The sequence below is a fragment of the Melopsittacus undulatus genome, chromosome Z, assembly GCF_012275295.1.
Source record: "Melopsittacus undulatus isolate bMelUnd1 chromosome Z, bMelUnd1.mat.Z, whole genome shotgun sequence".
NCBI lineage: Eukaryota > Metazoa > Chordata > Aves > Psittaciformes > Psittaculidae > Melopsittacus > Melopsittacus undulatus.
In genome coordinates, this window is record NC_047557.1 from 101,903,998 (window position 1) to 101,917,989 (window position 13,992).

Consider the following 13,992-nt stretch of genomic DNA (forward strand, 5'->3'; position numbering starts at 1 on the left):
CAGGGTCTCTCCTGCACTGAGGCCCCAGTGCTGGGGGGGGGGGGGGGGCGTCACGTGACCGCTGACGTCACCCGGGTGCTCCTGGACACGGATCCAGCGCGCGAGGCTTGAACGGGAACCCGGGAAATGGAGCGCGGGGCTGGGAGCAAAGCGCGGGGGCGGGAAACCGCCCGCGGGGCGGAGCTTCGCTGCCCCTCCCTCCGGACGGACCAATCACAGCAGGGGTAGTGAGCACCGCCTCTGCTGCGATTGGTCCCACCGGAGAGAGGGGAGGGGCGTCTTAGCCCCGCCTCCCCCGCGCCGTGTAACCTATAGCAGCGCGCCATGCGGGCGAGGGGCGTGTTCACACGGCCACGCCCCCTCGGTAGACTCCGCCCCCTCTCCCGGTAAGCGGCGGCGGCGGCAGCACCGACGGCATGGCCGTGTGGACCCGGGCGTGCAAAGCGGGGCTGCTGGAGCTGCTGCTGCGGGAGCGCTGGGTGCGGGTGGCGGCGGAGCTGAGCGGGGACGCGCTGAGCCTAACGGCGGAACCGGGGAGCTGCGAGGCCGCCGTGGTTAACGGCGTGGTTAACGGGAGCCCGGAGGCGGCGCCCGGCTGCGTGCGGAGGGTGCGGGTGGTGAAGGCGGAGGCGGGCGGGCTCGGTATCAGCATCAAGGGAGGTCGGGAGAACCGCATGCCGGTGCTCATCTCCCGCATCTTCCCGGGGCTGGCGGCGGAGCGGAGCGGGGCGCTCCGTCTCGGCGACGCCATCCTCGCCGTTAACGGCGTCGATCTGCGGGATGCTACTCACGATCAAGCCGTCCAGGCGCTGAAGAGAGCCGGGAGGGAAGTCATCCTCGAAGGTACTGACTGAACCAGCCCCGTCCGCCTTCCCCATACCGGCCCCCTCCTCTCCCGGATGCCCCCCAGCCCCACTACCGTGTCTCACGACACTTCCCTGCCTGCTGTCACTGGGCTCCTGGCCCCCCCTTGGCCCCATTTTCCGGTTGTGGGACCCACTCTCCCTGTTCTCCCACCCTTCCCATTGTACATGTGAGTCCCCCCAGAACTCCCAAGCCTGGTGCTGGGTCCTGCTGTGCTCCTGCCTGGCATGGGGACAAGGACAATGTGTTCTCCTCCCTGGGAGGGGTGCTCCTGTGTGCAGTGGGATGGGAACCCCTCACAGCTGGTGACAAGGGTGGGCAGCTCCTACTGACCATGTCCCCTGTGAGGGCAGAGTTGGGGTCCCCATGGGCAGAGTTGGGGTCCCCGGGTGCAGAACTGGGGTCCCCGGGTGCAGAACTGGAGTTCCCCGGCTGCAGGGACCCCCATGGATAGTGTCTTTGGCCTTCAAAGACAGAGGCCCCACGGTGGGCACTTGTGCCTCCTGAAGCCCTGGGAGGGCTGTGTTCAGGGTGTTGGGGTCTGCCCATGTCCATGGGGGCTCAGGACCCACCGTACACCCAGTTTGGGGCTGGCCTTATGGAGCCACCAGCTCCTGCCCGACCTGTTCCCGGCAGCCCAACAAGCTCAGGCAGGACCCGCCTGCCCTGTTGGTGCACGGCACACAGGGCTCGTGCTATGGGGTGCTGTGCCCCAGGCAGCTGGCAGGACACAAACCCTTTGTGTTGTGTGGGTCAGAGTGTCCCAGGCAGGTCCATGGTGCTGCACACAGCATCCTGTTCTCTGGTGCGTGGAGCTGCTCTGTGGACACAATACCCATTGGGTGCTGGAATTGGTCACCTGTACCAGGTGCTGGTGCTGGTGATGGATGCTTCCAGCAGGAGGGCTCCTTGGCATGGGGCAGCTCTCTGCGCCTCAGCTACAGCTGTAAGGACCACAGTGGAGCTGTGTCATTGGGCTCAGTGTTTAAACACCCACTGGTTCAGGGCCACGCTGTCAACAGCAGTGAGTCCTCCCATGCCCCATCCACCACCTCCCACCGCATCCTTTCCCGTCTGTTTGATCCTGTCCCACCACAGCTCCAGCCCTGTGCCATGTTTATCCTTCACTTCCTCCACCGGCACTGGAGCCACAGCAGCCGTCCCTTCCCTTCCTGCTGGGGTGGCTCATCCAACAGCTGCGGCTGGCCCAGGGCCTGGTAGCACTGTCCGGCACCGGCTGCACCTGCAGGCTCTGGTGAGGACATGGAGGAGACCGTGGCTGTGCCATCTCACCATGTCCCTCCTCACCAGACCTGCAGGGTCCTGGGCAGTGCCAGGCTTCACCGGCAGCTCCTGCCCTGGCACTAGGTTTGGCTGCAGGGACCCACATCTGGTGCTGTGGTCTCGGGGTGCCCACAGGCACACGGCGAGCTCTGGCACGCTGGGGGCAGGGAGCCCTTCCGCCTGTGCTGGGAGCTGTGGGCAGAGCTGCGGCCGGCACTGGGCAGGCAGAGGGGAAGGCTATGGTAGAGCTGAGCCATGTGCAATGGTGGGGAAACTTCTGGTGCCTCCCCTCTGGGTGAGGAACCAGGGGCAGGAGGGGGCTCCAGCCCTGAGCACCCACTGAGGCTGCAGGCAGTGCACGGGGGCTCAGCCCCATTGAGCCTGGTGCTAACCCGGCACTGCTGTGCAGCCAGAGCAGCTTCCTGCTGCAGGTTGGGCGCAGGGTGCCGGCAGCAGCCGGTTTCCTTTGTGGTGAGGTGTAGGTGGGGGAGCACAGGCGGTGTTGGGGTGGTTGTGCTCCGGCCACTGCCTCACCAGGAGCAGGAGCGGTGGTTGCAGATGCCATTGTCCTGCAGCTGGTGGCCATGCCCTGGTGGACACTGGCACTGGCACGGCAGTCTTGGCACAGCGGTCTGGAGTCCTGCCATGGGGGGGGGGGGGGGGTGGCTGCCGGGTGCCAGGCTCCCATCCGGTGCTGAAGGCGGCTGTCCACATCTGGCATAGAGCCCCATGGGTGTCTGTCCACATCTGGCATAGAGCCCCATGCAGGACCTGCCGCCTCTGCCCCATGGCACGTCCCTGCCCTGCCCAGCCAGGCCGCAGGATTAGGGGTGCGCGGTGACTGCGGTAATCCCGGGATCAGTGCGGCGGGAGGCTAATATTAACTCATTTGCTGCCCGCAGCAAGGACAAGTGTCTCATGGCAGCACATCCCTCCCTGCTGTGCTGCTCACACCAAACCAGGCTGGCACCGGGGGGCCGAGAGCCCCTGCATTGGGGGGTGCAGTGGGTGAACCACGGCTGTGTCGTGCCCATGGTCTGGCAGTGGCTCATGTGGCCCAGAGCAGCACTGGGGCCCCATGGCTGCTGCTGTTCCCTCCCTGGCGAGGCGTCGGTTGTCCTGGCTCCACCACAGGGAGTTTCACTTCACGGAGGATTATGGTTGATTTGCCTTTTTCTGTTGTTTGGGTTCAGCTCCAGCTGCCCTGGGCTGTGTGAGTGTTGCCGTTCCCGGCACCGGCGAGGGGTCGTGTGCTTGGCACCGGTGAGGGGCCGTGGGCTTGGCACCAGCGAGGGGCCGTGTGCTTGGCACTGGTGAGGGGCCGTGGGCTTGGCACCGGTGAGGGGCCATGGGCTTGGCACCAGCAAGGGGCCGTGTGCTTGGCACTGGTGAGGGGCCGTGTGCTTGGCACCGGCACGCTGCTCTCTCACGCCATGCGTGCCAGGGTAGCACAGTGGGCAAGGGTCCAGCCCCAGCTGCGATCGCCTTGTCCCAGGCTGCTGTCAGCACTCCTCCAGCTTTCCTGCCTCATCCCGGCCCTGGCAGCGGCTCCGCTGACGCTCCTGACATCTCAGGCGTTGTCTTTCCCTTGGCACAGGGTGATCCGGTGGTGGCACCGTGTGGGGTGAGCCAGGGCACCGCGTGCCCCATCACCAGGGATGGGCTCCATGGTGCCGGCGCCTCGCCGGGGCTCTGTGCATCCCGGTTGGGTGGTGCTCATGGAGGGATGGTCTGGGGGGAATAGGAGTCGGTGCCTCTTTCCTTCCTGCCCCGGAGCATGGAGCCGGGATGTCCTGGCTGCAAACCCTTGTCCTCGCCTCCATCCCGGCGGGGGCCGAGGCTGCCGGCAGGTTGCTGGCAGGCACCGGCAGCACCATGGGGTCAGCTCTCCGGCAGCGCTGGAAACTTGGCCGGTGCTGTTCTTGCAACGCGGCAGCAGGATGGGCTGCAGCCTGACCTCCTGCCCGGCCCCATTGTGCTGCCGCCTTCCCCTTCCTACCCCCGCGACGGCAGCGGGATGAGCCAGCCCTGTCCTGCACTGGGATATCTCTGTCTCCAGGCAGGGTGGAACCCTGAGGCCATGGCCCCATGTCCAGCCCTCTGCAGCCGTGGATGGGAAGGAGGGTGTCCCTTTCCTGCTGCCTGTAGCATGAGCAGGGAGTGGGGTTCAGCTCCCTGCACTTGGGCTGTGCTGGTGGTGCTGGGGGGGTCTGCTTGAGACCCTCTGTGTTCTGGGAGCACAGACACCCCCATGGTCAGAGCATCTTCATCATGCAGGGCTCGAGCATGGGGTGCAGGGTCCCAGTATGGGGTGCAGGGCTCTAGTATGGGGTGCAGGGTCCCAGCATGGGGTGCAGGGTCCCAGTATGGGGTGCAGGGTCCCAGCATGGGGTGCAGGGTCCCAGTATGGGGTGCAAGGTCCCAGTATGGGGTGCAGGGTTCTAGTATGGGGTGCAGGGTCCCAGCATGGGGTGCAAGGTCCCAGTATGGGGTGCAAGGTCCCAGTATGGGGTGCAGAGTCCCAGTATGGGGTGCAAGGTCCCAGTATGGGGTGCAGGGTCCCAGTATGGGGTGCAGGATCCCAGTATGGGGTGCAGGGTTCCAGTATGGGGTGCAGGGTCCCAGTATGGGGTGTAGGGTCCCAGTATGGGGTGCAGGGTCCCAGTATGGGGTGCAGGGTCCCTGCCCAGCCCTAACCTCTCCTTTCCCCTTTCCCCCCAGTGAAGTTCATGCGGGAGGTGACCCCCTACATCAAGAAGCCCTCTCTGGTGTCAGACCTGCCCTGGGAAGGGGCTGCCCCACAGTCACCCAGCCTGAGCGGCAGTGAGGACTCAGGCTCCCCCCAGCACCAGGGCCCCCGGGACCGCAAGGTGATCCCATTGAAGATGTGCTTTGCTGCCAGGAACCTCAGCATGCCAGACCTGGAGAACAGGTGAGGGGCTGCCTGTGCCCCCCAACCTACAGTGGTTGATGGGGGGGGATCTGCTCCCATGGACTCCCCCAGGACAAGGCTGGGTGCTGCCCATGACCTCCTGCTTCCTGAGCTCTGACAGGGAAGCTGGGTGGTTTGGCCAGGGCTGTGCTGTGCACACCCTGACCCTATGGGGTGGCCCTAGGGTCAGACCCATAGGCTGACCCTATGGGGTGGCCCTAGGGTCAGACCCATAGGCTGACCCTATGGGGTGGCCGGCAGCCTACCCTGCCTATGGAAAAGGGATCCCTGCAAACCCCCCATCTCTGCCTGCTGGCAGAGCTGGCACCAGGCTCCCAGCACAGCCAGAGCCCCAGACCAGTGCAGTGGTTTGCTGTGCTGGGCACTGGTTCACCGCGGTGCCCCCACTCCCATCCCCCCTCAGGCTGATCGAGCTGCACTCACCGGACAGCCGGAACACCCTGATCCTGCGCTGCAAGGACACGGCAACGGCACACTCCTGGTTCATGGCACTGCATGCCAACATCACAGCCCTGCTGCCGCAGGTGCTGGCTGAGCTCAACGCCATGCTGGGCACCGGCGGCGCCGTGGCCGGTGGCAGGGAGGTGAAGCACATTGCCTGGCTGGCAGAGCAGGTATGTGTGCTGGAGCTGCTGCTGTGGGGACAGCAGTGACCGTGGGGCTGTGGGTGCAGCTGCATGGTGCATGGGAAGCTCCATCACCAGCCTGGACACTGGGCTCTGCTGCTGTGGCTGCACCGCGGTGTTGTGGATTAAGCCCAACCGGTAACTTGGAACCATGCAGCCTCTTGCTCCCCTTTTATCCTTTCCATTGGGATAGGAAGGAGAATCAGAGGAATGTAAACCCCATGGCTGAGATAAGAACAGTCCAGTAACTAAAGGATATAGAAAACTGAAGTATATATAAAGCTACTAGTAACAAGGGGAGATAATGTAAAACTCAAAAGGAAAGTGAAAAAAACCCCAATGAACACAAGTGATGCCCAGTACAATCGTTCACCACCTGCTGATCGATACCCAGCCCAACCTGAGCAGTGATCTGGGCCTTCTGGGTAACTCCCCCCCAGTTTCTGTACTGGGCATGATGTCCTGTGGTATGGAATACCCCTTTGGCTAGTTTGGGTCAGGTGTCCTGTCTGCTTCCTCCTGGCTCCATGTGCCCCTCAACACTGGCAGAGCATGAGACTGAAAAGTCCTTGATCAGAGTAAATGCTACTGAGCAAGACTAAACTATCAGTGTTTAAGCAGTGTTGTTCTCAGACTACAGCCCAAACATGGCACTGCAGCAGATACTAGCAGGAGAAACAGCTGTTACAGCTGAACCTGTGACACGCAGCAAAGGCAGTGCTCAGACATGCCCTCAGCACCTGCTCCTGCTGGGGTTTACTGGCTGGACATGTTCATCACCCTCTTGCTTCCATGCATTCCCTGCCTGGGAGCCACAGCCTGCCTGGGTACCGCAGTGGGGTTGGCCCCAGCAGTGGGATCCCCTAAGAGCTGTTCCCAGCTTGGTTCAGTGGGATCGACACCCTCGGTACCACCCTGCACATGGACCCTGCTGAGCATGGACCCACTGCTTGGGGCCATCCTCACAGCTGCAGTGCCCATCCCATGCTCCCCCATGCCCACATCTCTTGCAGGCGCGCCTGGATGGAGGGCGGCAGCAGTGGAGGCCTGTCCTCATGGCAGTGACAGAGAAGGACCTGCTGCTGTACGATGGGATGCCCTGGACCAGGGACGCGTGGGCATCTCCATGCCACAGCTACCCGCTGGTGGCTACCAGGTGGGCTGGCAGGGCTGGATCATCCTGGCTGATCCTTGGCTCTGCTTGCTGGAGCAGAGAGCAGACACTGGAGCAGTGATGGACATGGTGCAGCATCCTCCTGGTGCTGCCATCGTCCTGGTGCTGCCATCGTGCCCCTGACTACCCCATGTGTGTGTGTGTCCCAGGCTGGTGCACTCGGGCTCCGGTCTCCGCTCGCCCGCCCTGGGCTCGGAGCTCACCTTTGCCACCCGGACGGGCTCTCGCCAGGGTGTGGAGATGCACGTGTTCCGTGTGGAGACCCACCGGGACCTGTCGTCCTGGACACGGATCCTGGTGCAGGGCTGCCATGCTGCTGCGGAGCTCATCAAGGAGGTGACCGTGGGTGAGTGCTGTGGGATGGGGACATTCATGGGCTCCCCTATCCCTGCAGCAGGGACCTGCACCCGCAGCAGTGCAGGCAGGGGGTTCAGCCCTGCCTGTGCCCGCAGGCTGCACACTGGGGGGGCAGGAGGTGCTGCTCTGCATCCACTATGAGTGTGGCTTCACCATCTGCCGAGAGGAGCCGGGTGGCACCATCCTCTTCCGCTACCCCTATGAGAGGCTGAAGATGTCGGCAGATGATGGCATCAGGACCCTGTACCTTGACTTCGGGGGCCCCGAGGGGGAGCTGGTGAGGAGGGGGCAGATGGGTTCAGCCCTGGATCTGGGTGGGCTTCCCTTTGTCATCCCCTATGAGGGTGCTGAGGCGCTGGCACAGGGTGCCCAGAGAAGCTGTGGCTGCCCCATCCCTGGCAGTGCTCAAGGCCAGGTTGGACACAGGGGCTTGGAGCAGCTGCTCCAGTGGAAGGGGTCCCTGCCCATGGCAGGGGTTGGAGCTGGAGGAGCTTTAAGGCCCTTCCAACACAAACCATTCTGGGATGTGTTGATCCCTGCAGCATCACCAGTGCTGCCTGGACCCACTGGGTACCACTGGCTGGGAGCTCCCAGCCCTGGGTGTGAGATCCTAGTGCCCCCATGGGGTTGGGCATCACATGGAGGGTCTGACTCTGCTCTCCCATCTCCCCTCCAGGCACTGGACCTGCACTCCTGCCCCAAGCCCATCGTCTTCGTCCTGCACACCTTCCTCTCAGCCAAAGTCACCCGCATGGGGCTGCTGGCATAGGTGGTCCTGCCCCCTCCTGCCTTTCCCCATCACAGACCAGGGGGAAAGTGGAGGGGTCCCCCACACCTCCTGTCCCACCAGTGCCTTTCTGGGGCTGGACTCGCTGCCCCAAGAGGTGCCAGGGCAGTGCAGGATGGCTGCTCTGGGTCTGGGGGGTCTGAGCCCCTCCTGCTCTGCACTGGCAATCCCAGCCCCCCTGGTTCTGGGGGGGCAAGAGCACAGACAACAGCTTTAACACCCCCCGGGTCTAAACCCATCACTCATCTCACCAACTGTGCCTTGGAGCATCCCAGTGCTCCCCTCAGCACCTCTCCTGCCTTGGGGCTCCCCACAAAGGGGGTCACATTGTCCCCAGATGGGATGGGTCTGGGGCTCTGTGATGCCCCCATTGCTGTAGCATAGGGTCCCTCTGCCCCACTCAGGCTGGGGGACACATACTTGTCTTACTTGGGGCACTCATGGGTACAAGGGGGACCCCTGCCCCTGCTGCTGCTCTCATTGCTGCTGCAGCGTGCGGCAGTGATCCCCCCAAAGCCAATGGGATCACACAACACAAAACAATGCTGTGTCTGCTTCCTGCAGGGCTGGGGCTGCCAGGACCCCCCCAATGGCACCCCCGTCCATGCAGCCTGGCCCCATGCCTGGAGGCTGGTGGGGATCTGCCCCCCTGGGCTCACAGACCCTGGGGATGGGGCAGTACATGTAGATTGATGCACTTTCGCTTTTGTACTTTCTCTGCCTGTGGGGGGGCTGCAGGGAGAGCCCCATGCAGTGGGACCCCCCCAGGGCTCCCCCCTCCTGGCTGAGGCCCTATTGCTGCTCAGCCAAACTCCTCTGCTCACCTTCTGCTTTCTATGGGGCTGTGCTAGCTGGGGCTGTGGGGTGCAGGGGGATCCTGGGGGCGCCAGCCCCCACACAAGCACTACAGGCCCCGCACGCCCCTCCTATTTTTGTATTCTTTGTAAATCGCTATTTATATCAGATTGCCTTTGATGGGTGTGTGGGTCTCATTGTGGAGGGGCTATGGGAGTCACAGTGATGTGTGTGCCTGTGCCGGGGTGAACTGATGGTACAGCACATGGTGGTGGTGGGGGGAATAGTGCTGTGCTATCCAGTATGAGACTGGGAGGGACTGACAAGGGGATGCTGGGGGGACACGAGTGTTGTAGGGGCAGTGGGGCCGTGAGGGTCATCGGTGGGCGCAGGGACACGCACCTATACGGGTGTTGTAGGGGTGTGCACACATACATGGGTGGTTGAAAGGGGGGGGATGTGTATCCATGTAGGGGTGTCTGTAGGTGCAAGCACGTGCTGGGAGTGCACACATGTGCCTTTGTGCATCCATGTGTTGTGGTCAACACACTGAAAGGAGGAGATGGGATTCAGGGTGACCCTGACACACTTGTGAGGTGGGCTGATGCCAACCTCATGAAGTTTAACCATGCCAAGTGCAAGGTCCTACACCTGGGTCAGAGCAATCCCAGGCACAGCTACAGGTTGGGCAGAGAAGAGATTCACAGCAGCCCTGAGGAGAAGGACTTGGGGGTGTTGGTCAATGACAAAATGAACATGAGCTGGCAGTGTGTGCTTACAGCCCAGAAAGCAACTGTATCCTCGGCTGCATCAAAAGGAGCGTGACCAGCAGGTCAAAGGAGGTGATCCTGCCCCTCTGCTCTGCTCTTGTGAGACCTCACCTGGAGCATTGTGTGCAGTTCTGGTGTCCTCAACATAAAAAGGACATGGAACTGTTGGAACAAGTCCAGAGGAGGCCACGAGGATGATCAGGGACTGGAGCAGCTCCTGTATGGAGACAGGCTGAGAAAGTTGGGGCTGTTCAGCCTGGAGAAGAGAAGCTGCGTGGAGACCTCAGAGCAGCTTCCAGTGTCTGAAGGGGCCTACAGGGATGCTGGAGAGGGACTGTTCATTAGGGACTGTAGTGATAGGACAAGGGGTAACAGGTTCAAACTGAACCAGGGGCAGTTCAGGTTGGATCTAAGGCAGAAGCTGTTCCCTGTGAGGGTGCTGAGGCGCTGGCACAGGGTGCCCAGAGAAGCTGTGGCTGCCCCATCCCTGGCAGTGCTCAAGCCCAGTTTGGACACTGGGTTTGGAGCAGCTGCTCCAGTGGGATACTGGACCCTGCCTGTGCGCATGCGCGCTCCCCGGACCGGGGGCGGAGCGGAGGACTTGGGGCGTGGTTTAACGTGGGAGGGGCGGGTGAGGCCCCGCCCCGCGGGTCCGGAGGCCGCCGGCAGGGGGCGCTGTCGCGCTCCGCCGCAGTCGCTCTGTCCCCCCCCGGTACCCGCTCCGCTGCCGGCCGGGCCGCGCCTGCAGCGGCGACACCGGCGATGAGATGACATCGTCCACGCTGCAGGTACCGGCACTGCCCGTACTGCGCATGCGCCCGGAGCCCTCACCGGGGGCGGCCTCACCCTGCCGGGGGGTGCGGACGGAGCCTCCGGTGCGCGCAGGCCCCGGTCCCGGTGCGCGCAGGCCCCGGTCCCGGTGCGGGCAGGCCCCGGTCCCGGTGCGGGCAGGCCCCGGTCCCGGTGCGGGCAGGCTCCGGTCCCGGTGCGGGCAGGCCCCGGTCCCGGTGCGGGCCCGGCTCACGGCGCTGCGCTCCCCGCAGAAAGCCATTGACCTGGTGACCAGAGCCACGGAGGAGGACCGGGCCCGGAACTACGCGGAGGCTCTGCGGCTGTACCAGCACTCGGTGGAGTACTTCCTGCACGCCATCAAATGTGAGCCGGGGCCGCGGGGCCCGGGGGGGAGCGCGGCCCTGGGTGATGCTCCTGTCCCCGCAGATGAGGCTCACAGCGACAAGGCCAAGGAGAGCATCCGAGCCAAGTGTGTGCAGTACCTGGACCGGGCGGAGAAGCTGAAGGACTATCTGCGGAGCAAGGACAAGCACGGCAAGAAGCCGGTGAAGGAGGCCCCGGCGGACAGCAAGGGGTGTGTGGGGGTGATGGGTCCTGTCCTGCCTACCGGGGCCGGTCCCGATCCTCACCCGGTTCCTCTGTCCCCAGGAGCGACAGTGACAGCGAGGGCGAGAACCCGGAGAAGAAGATGCTGCAGGAGCAGCTGATGGGTGAGGGGCTGTGGTGGGAGCAGTGGGTCCGGTCCTGCTGCAGGGGGTCCTGAAGGGCACTGCAAGGGGTGGCTATGGGGAGGGGGGTGTGCTGTGGGGCTGGGGACCAGGGGTGTGGGGCTGGGGTCTGGTAACCCCAGAACCAGCCTCTGTGCCGAGGGGTCGGTGTGAGTGGAAGGGTTTGGTGGAGCACAGGGTTAGGGGCGGATGAGGGCTCTGCCTCTCCTGGCTGTCGGCAGATGTTGGGAGCGCATTGGGCTGTGTCTGTGGAGCTGCATGAGCAGAGCTGCCTTCTCACAGGTGCCATCATGATGGATAAGCCCAACGTGCGGTGGAGCGATGTGGCCGGCCTGGAAGGAGCCAAGGAAGCCCTGAAGGAGGCTGTGATCCTGCCCATCAAGTTCCCACACTTGTTTACTGGTGAGAGGCACGGCAGGGCCACGGCTGCTGCTTGCCCATGGAGGAAGTGCCATGGGGCAGCTGCTGGAGCAAGCGTGTGGTGGGATGTGACCCAAGCACAGGAACGTGTGTCCCTGTGAGCCCACACGGATCTGGCCTGCGCAGGGACAGGGGAGCTGTGACACTGGCCTCTGTCGCAGGGAAGCGCACACCCTGGCGAGGGATCCTGCTCTTCGGGCCCCCTGGCACTGGCAAGTCCTACCTGGCCAAGGCTGTGGCCACTGAGGCCAACAACTCCACCTTCTTCTCGGTGTCATCCTCTGACCTGATGTCCAAGTGGCTGGGAGAGAGTGAGAAGTAAGCTGGAAGGAAGGAGGTGTGGCTGCTGTGGGCTGGCTCCTGGCATCCACAGCGGAGCTTGACTGGGGACCTGTTAATGCAGACAGTGGGTGCCATGGGAGGCACTCACAGAGCTCCATGGGGGATGGTCCCCCCAGCATGGTGCTTGCCTCGTTGCCAGCATGGGCTTCCCAGGGTGGGCTGGAGGGTGTTGGGGCTCCTCACCTGGGGCTGTCACAGGCGCTGGGTGCCTTTGGTGCTGTACAGGGTTCCTGTTGGGGACCCCCATCCCTTGCTTTGTTCCCAGGCTGGTGAAGAATCTCTTTGAGCTGGCAAGGCAGCACAAGCCCTCCATCATCTTCATTGATGAGGTGGACTCCCTGTGTGGCTCACGCAATGAGAATGAGAGTGAGGCTGCTCGGCGCATCAAGACGGAATTCCTGGTGCAGATGCAGGGTGTGTGTGGGGAGAAAACGGGAAGGAGGGAGCAGGATGGGCAGACAGGCACAGGAAAACCTGCCAGACTCCTGTATCACACACGTTGTTCATTGTGGATCACACTGAGCCATCTGTGCTGCATTCCTGTGCAGGTGTAGGGAACAGCAGCGATGGGATCCTGGTGCTGGGTGCCACCAACATCCCCTGGGTGCTGGATTCTGCCATCAGGAGAAGGTGAGCAGGACCCGGCAGCCCCCCAGCTCCAGCCCCCCAGCCCAGGCAGGGTCTGGCAGTGTGGGGCTCACCCCCTGCCTACACTGCCCATAGGTTTGAGAAGCGCATCTACATCCCACTGCCCGAGGAGGCAGCACGGGCCCAGATGTTCAAGCTGCACCTTGGCAACACCCCACACAGCCTGACGGAGGCCAATATCCAGGAGCTGGCCCACAAGACCGATGGTTACTCGGGGGCTGACATCAGTATTATTGTGCGGGATGCCCTGATGCAGCCTGTGCGCAAGGTGCAGTCGGCCACACACTTCAAGAAGGTGAGTGGGGACAGCTCCTGGCCTGGGAGTCTGTCCTGGGGTGGTGGGGGAGCCCCATGACTGGTGCTGGTGCTGTGGCCACCATCCCACCCTGCTGCTCTGCTGCAGGTCCGTGGTCCCTCCCGCACCAACCCTGGCACCTTTGTGGATGACCTCCTGATGCCATGCTCGCCTGGCGACCCGGGAGCCACTGAGATGACCTGGATGGAGGTGCCCAGTGACAAGCTGATGGAGCCCATGGTCTGTATGGTGAGTGTGGTCACTGCCGCAGCACCAGGCACCCATCCTGGTGCATGGAGGCTGGTGCAGGCCAGCAGTGCTGCAGCCCTGGCCCTGCCACATCCCTGTACCTCCTCCAGTCTGTCGTCCCCAGGCCAAAGGTTGGTGAGGGCTGGGGTGTGTTAGGGGGTCCTTCCGCTTGTGGGAACCCCTTGGGATACAGTGGCCCATGGCAGATCCCAGGTGGGCAGAGCTGCCTGCACTGCGGGAGGGGGGTCCCTACCCTGTGCCAGCTTGCAGCCGCCTGTATTACAGTCGGACATGCTGCGCTCTCTGGCCACCACCCGTCCCACCGTCAACACCGAGGATCTGCTGAAGGTGAAGAAGTTCACGGAGGACTTCGGACAGGAAGGCTGAGGGGGGGTAGGGTGTGGGGCTGGGGTGGCCCCTTCCCTGCTGCCTGTGCCAAACAGGTTCATCTTCTGCTCACTGCTCACCCAATTGCACTGCAGCACCTGGTGGGGCCTGGATGTATGGCCTGGGGCGGGGTGGGGGGTATTTGGGCATGGCCTAGGGGATAGCTGCCCACCCTGGCTGCTCCTCACTCTTCTTCCTGCTCTTTTTTATTTTTTAAATTAATGCTGCTTTGGGTTCTGTCTTGTTTATAGGAAAATAAAACAATCCAAAAGCTTCAGGTGGTGCCTGACCCCTTCCATGATCTGACTGCACTGGCAGGGGTCAGCCTGGCCCCCCCAGTGCTACCCAGTAACACCCTGACTGTGCCACTGCCATGTGCAGGCAGGAGCCGCTGGGAACTGCTGCCTGTTCCCAAGCAGAGTGTAGTGCTCTGCCTCCTCTGAGAGCAGCCCCGAGCCCAGGGAAGAGCCACAAGGAATCCTGCCTCCCCCTCTCCCTGAAACTGTCCCATCCACAGCTCC

At 63.2% G+C, this 13,992-nt stretch overlaps 2 protein-coding genes across 3 annotated transcripts; both read left to right on the forward strand.

Annotated features, from left to right (window-relative positions):
* The first annotated feature begins 377 nt into the window (after positions 1-377).
* SNTB2 (syntrophin beta 2) lies at positions 378-9,020 on the forward strand. Its single transcript, XM_034073240.1, has 7 exons — positions 378-843; positions 4,870-5,080; positions 5,505-5,715; positions 6,741-6,883; positions 7,051-7,247; positions 7,354-7,535; positions 7,935-9,020. The coding sequence occupies exons 1-7, from the start codon at positions 417-419 to the stop codon at positions 8,025-8,027; spliced, it is 1,464 nt and encodes a 487-aa protein (XP_033929131.1). The 5' UTR covers positions 378-416; the 3' UTR covers positions 8,028-9,020.
* A 1,260-nt stretch (positions 9,021-10,280) lies between these two features.
* VPS4A (vacuolar protein sorting 4 homolog A) lies at positions 10,281-13,748 on the forward strand. Of its 2 annotated transcripts, XM_034072784.1 has the most exons (11): positions 10,281-10,398; positions 10,654-10,765; positions 10,829-10,976; positions 11,051-11,112; positions 11,413-11,532; positions 11,712-11,868; positions 12,158-12,306; positions 12,441-12,522; positions 12,616-12,835; positions 12,944-13,084; positions 13,370-13,748. In XM_034072784.1, exons 1-11 carry the CDS (start codon positions 10,378-10,380, stop codon positions 13,469-13,471), a joined length of 1,314 nt encoding a protein of 437 aa, XP_033928675.1. In that variant the 5' UTR covers positions 10,281-10,377; the 3' UTR covers positions 13,472-13,748. The 2 variants fall into 2 exon arrangements, with proteins under 2 accessions (XP_033928675.1, XP_033928674.1); XM_034072783.1 differs by having other exon boundaries at positions 12,944-13,492.
* The last annotated feature ends 244 nt before the right edge of the window (positions 13,749-13,992 follow it).

Excerpts from the sequence above, each read along its gene's own strand:
- VPS4A (XM_034072783.1), top strand. The coding sequence starts at position 10,378 with ATGACATCGTCCACGCTGCAG. Across the intron at positions 11,869-12,157 it reads TGGCTGGGAGAGAGTGAGAA|GCTGGTGAAGAATCTCTTTG; the intron begins GTAAGCTGGAAG and ends CTTTGTTCCCAG. Across the intron at positions 12,836-12,943 it reads CGGCCACACACTTCAAGAAG|GTCCGTGGTCCCTCCCGCAC; the intron begins GTGAGTGGGGAC and ends GCTCTGCTGCAG.
- SNTB2 (XM_034073240.1), top strand. The coding sequence starts at position 417 with ATGGCCGTGTGGACCCGGGCGTGCAAAGCGGGGCTGCTGGAGCTGCTG. Across the intron at positions 844-4,869 it reads GAGGGAAGTCATCCTCGAAG|TGAAGTTCATGCGGGAGGTG; the intron begins GTACTGACTGAA and ends CTTTCCCCCCAG. Across the intron at positions 6,884-7,050 it reads TACCCGCTGGTGGCTACCAG|GCTGGTGCACTCGGGCTCCG; the intron begins GTGGGCTGGCAG and ends TGTGTGTCCCAG.